At 41.6% G+C, this 1,871-nt stretch overlaps 1 protein-coding gene across 1 annotated transcript; it reads right to left on the bottom strand.

Moving 5' to 3' along the window:
* Positions 1–325: 325 nt before the first annotated feature.
* Positions 326–966, bottom strand: LOC138901573 (uncharacterized). Its single transcript, XM_070189346.1, has 2 exons — positions 853–966; positions 326–634 (listed from the first exon to the last, which is right to left on the bottom strand). The coding sequence occupies exons 1-2, from the start codon at positions 964–966 to the stop codon at positions 326–328; spliced, it is 423 nt and encodes a 140-aa protein (XP_070045447.1).
* Positions 967–1,871: the final 905 nt, after the last annotated feature.

Here is a 1,871-nt window from a genome sequence, read left to right as displayed (position 1 = left end):
TATAATCTCAAAGATAATCGCTTCTCCAATTTATGTTGACTAACTTACGGCTTGATCTAACGTACACGAATATGGGTTGTAACACCCTCCCCCCTTAGGAACATTCATCCTCGAATGTAAGGGTTTATGGGGAGTCTAACTCATCGTGGATTCCGACGGAAATTTTTGGCCGAGTTTCCCCTATAAAATGGACACTAGCCAAACTTGCAAGCAGTTAAACCCGACTTATGGCCTCACAAGACTATACAAAGCATTATGGATATGTACATTATCTGCATATCAGAATTTTGTATTAAGGAAGAGTATTCTCAAGCTATTGCTTACCTCATAGAGCCGTTTCAGCTTCCATTATGTCATGCTTTCCCCCGACATCCTCATTATCTTCAATCTGGAATAGGTAGGGATATTTAGACTTCATCTCCTCTTCTGCTTCCCATGTCATTTCTTTCATATTCCTGTTCCTCCACAATACTTTGACGGAAGCTACATCCTTTGTTCTCAGCTTGCGGACATGTCGATCTCTCCGTAACTTGTATATCTTTGATAGGGATGACCCGAGAAGGGTCTCCAATACATTTCCAAAACATAGATACATGGAATACCAGGTGGACAAATTCCAATTCGGATGGAAATTCTAATTCATAAGCAACATGTCCAATTCGTCAAAGAATCTTGTATGGCCCAAAATACCGCGGACTCAGCTTACCCTTCTTCCCAAAATACACCCTTCATCGGTCAGATCCTCAGGAAAACCCAATCACCAACCTCAAACTCTAGATCACTATGTCGTACATCGGAATAAGACTTTTGCTAGCTTTGCGTTATCCTCAGTCGTTCTTGTATCACTTTCACCTTCTCAATGACTTGGTGAATCAAATCTGGCCCATATAATTTTATTTCACCAACTTTGAACCATCCAACTGGTGATCTACATCTCCTCCAGCACAGTGCCGCGTATGAGGCCATTTTAATACTGGAAATGGTAGCTATTATTGTAGGCAAATTCTATGAGTGGCAGATGGTCATCCCAATTCCCCTTGAAATCTAGAACACATGCTCGTAGCATATCTTCGAGTGTCTGAATGGTATGTCCAGCCTGTCCGTCAGTCTGTGGATGGAATGCAGTGCTAAGATTCACTTGTGTGCCTAAACCTTTCTGAAAAGACCTCCAAAATTTAGCCGTAAATCGAGATCCTCGGTCTGATATAATAGATATTGGCACACCATGAAGCCTAACAATCTCCTTGATATACAACCTCACATAATCTTCAGCCGTGTAAGTTGTCTTAACTAGCAGAAAATGGACAGATTTTGTAAGTCGATCAACTATCACCCGGATGGAGTCAAACTTATGATAAGAGCGAGGTAATCCAATAATGAAGTCCATATTGTTCACCTCCTATTTCCAGGTCGGAATCTCTATACTCTGAATCAATCCATCGGGTTTCTGATGCTCGGTCTTTACGCTGCTGAATGCCCTCTCTCAATCGTACTAAGGTAGGATCTTCATATTGCCATGCTTTTAACTCGGTTACCAAAGATGATTCTGTTTTATTCTGTATAGTAACACCTCCGCCATCAGAGTCTAACAATCTGATTCTCATATTGGCCAGCTGATGAAGCTCTTTAGTCAACCCTTGTCTACCTGCATCAATGTGTACTTAGCTTCGCATTGCCTTACGGCTGAGAGCGTCTTCCATAACATTGGCTTTACCGGGATGGAACAATATCTCGACATCGTAGTCTTTCAGTAATTCAAGCCACCAACGCTACCTCAAATTCAACTCCTTCTGCTTGAAGATGTATTGTAAACTTTTGTGATCTGTGTAGATGTCAAAATGGACGGCGTATAAGTAGCGCCGCCATATCTT

This window comes from Nicotiana tomentosiformis, chromosome 11 (genome assembly GCF_000390325.3).
Source record: "Nicotiana tomentosiformis chromosome 11, ASM39032v3, whole genome shotgun sequence".
Lineage (NCBI taxonomy): Eukaryota > Viridiplantae > Streptophyta > Magnoliopsida > Solanales > Solanaceae > Nicotiana > Nicotiana tomentosiformis.
Note: the sequence above shows the minus strand (reverse complement) of the source record. Positions and strands in the feature narration are given on the sequence as shown.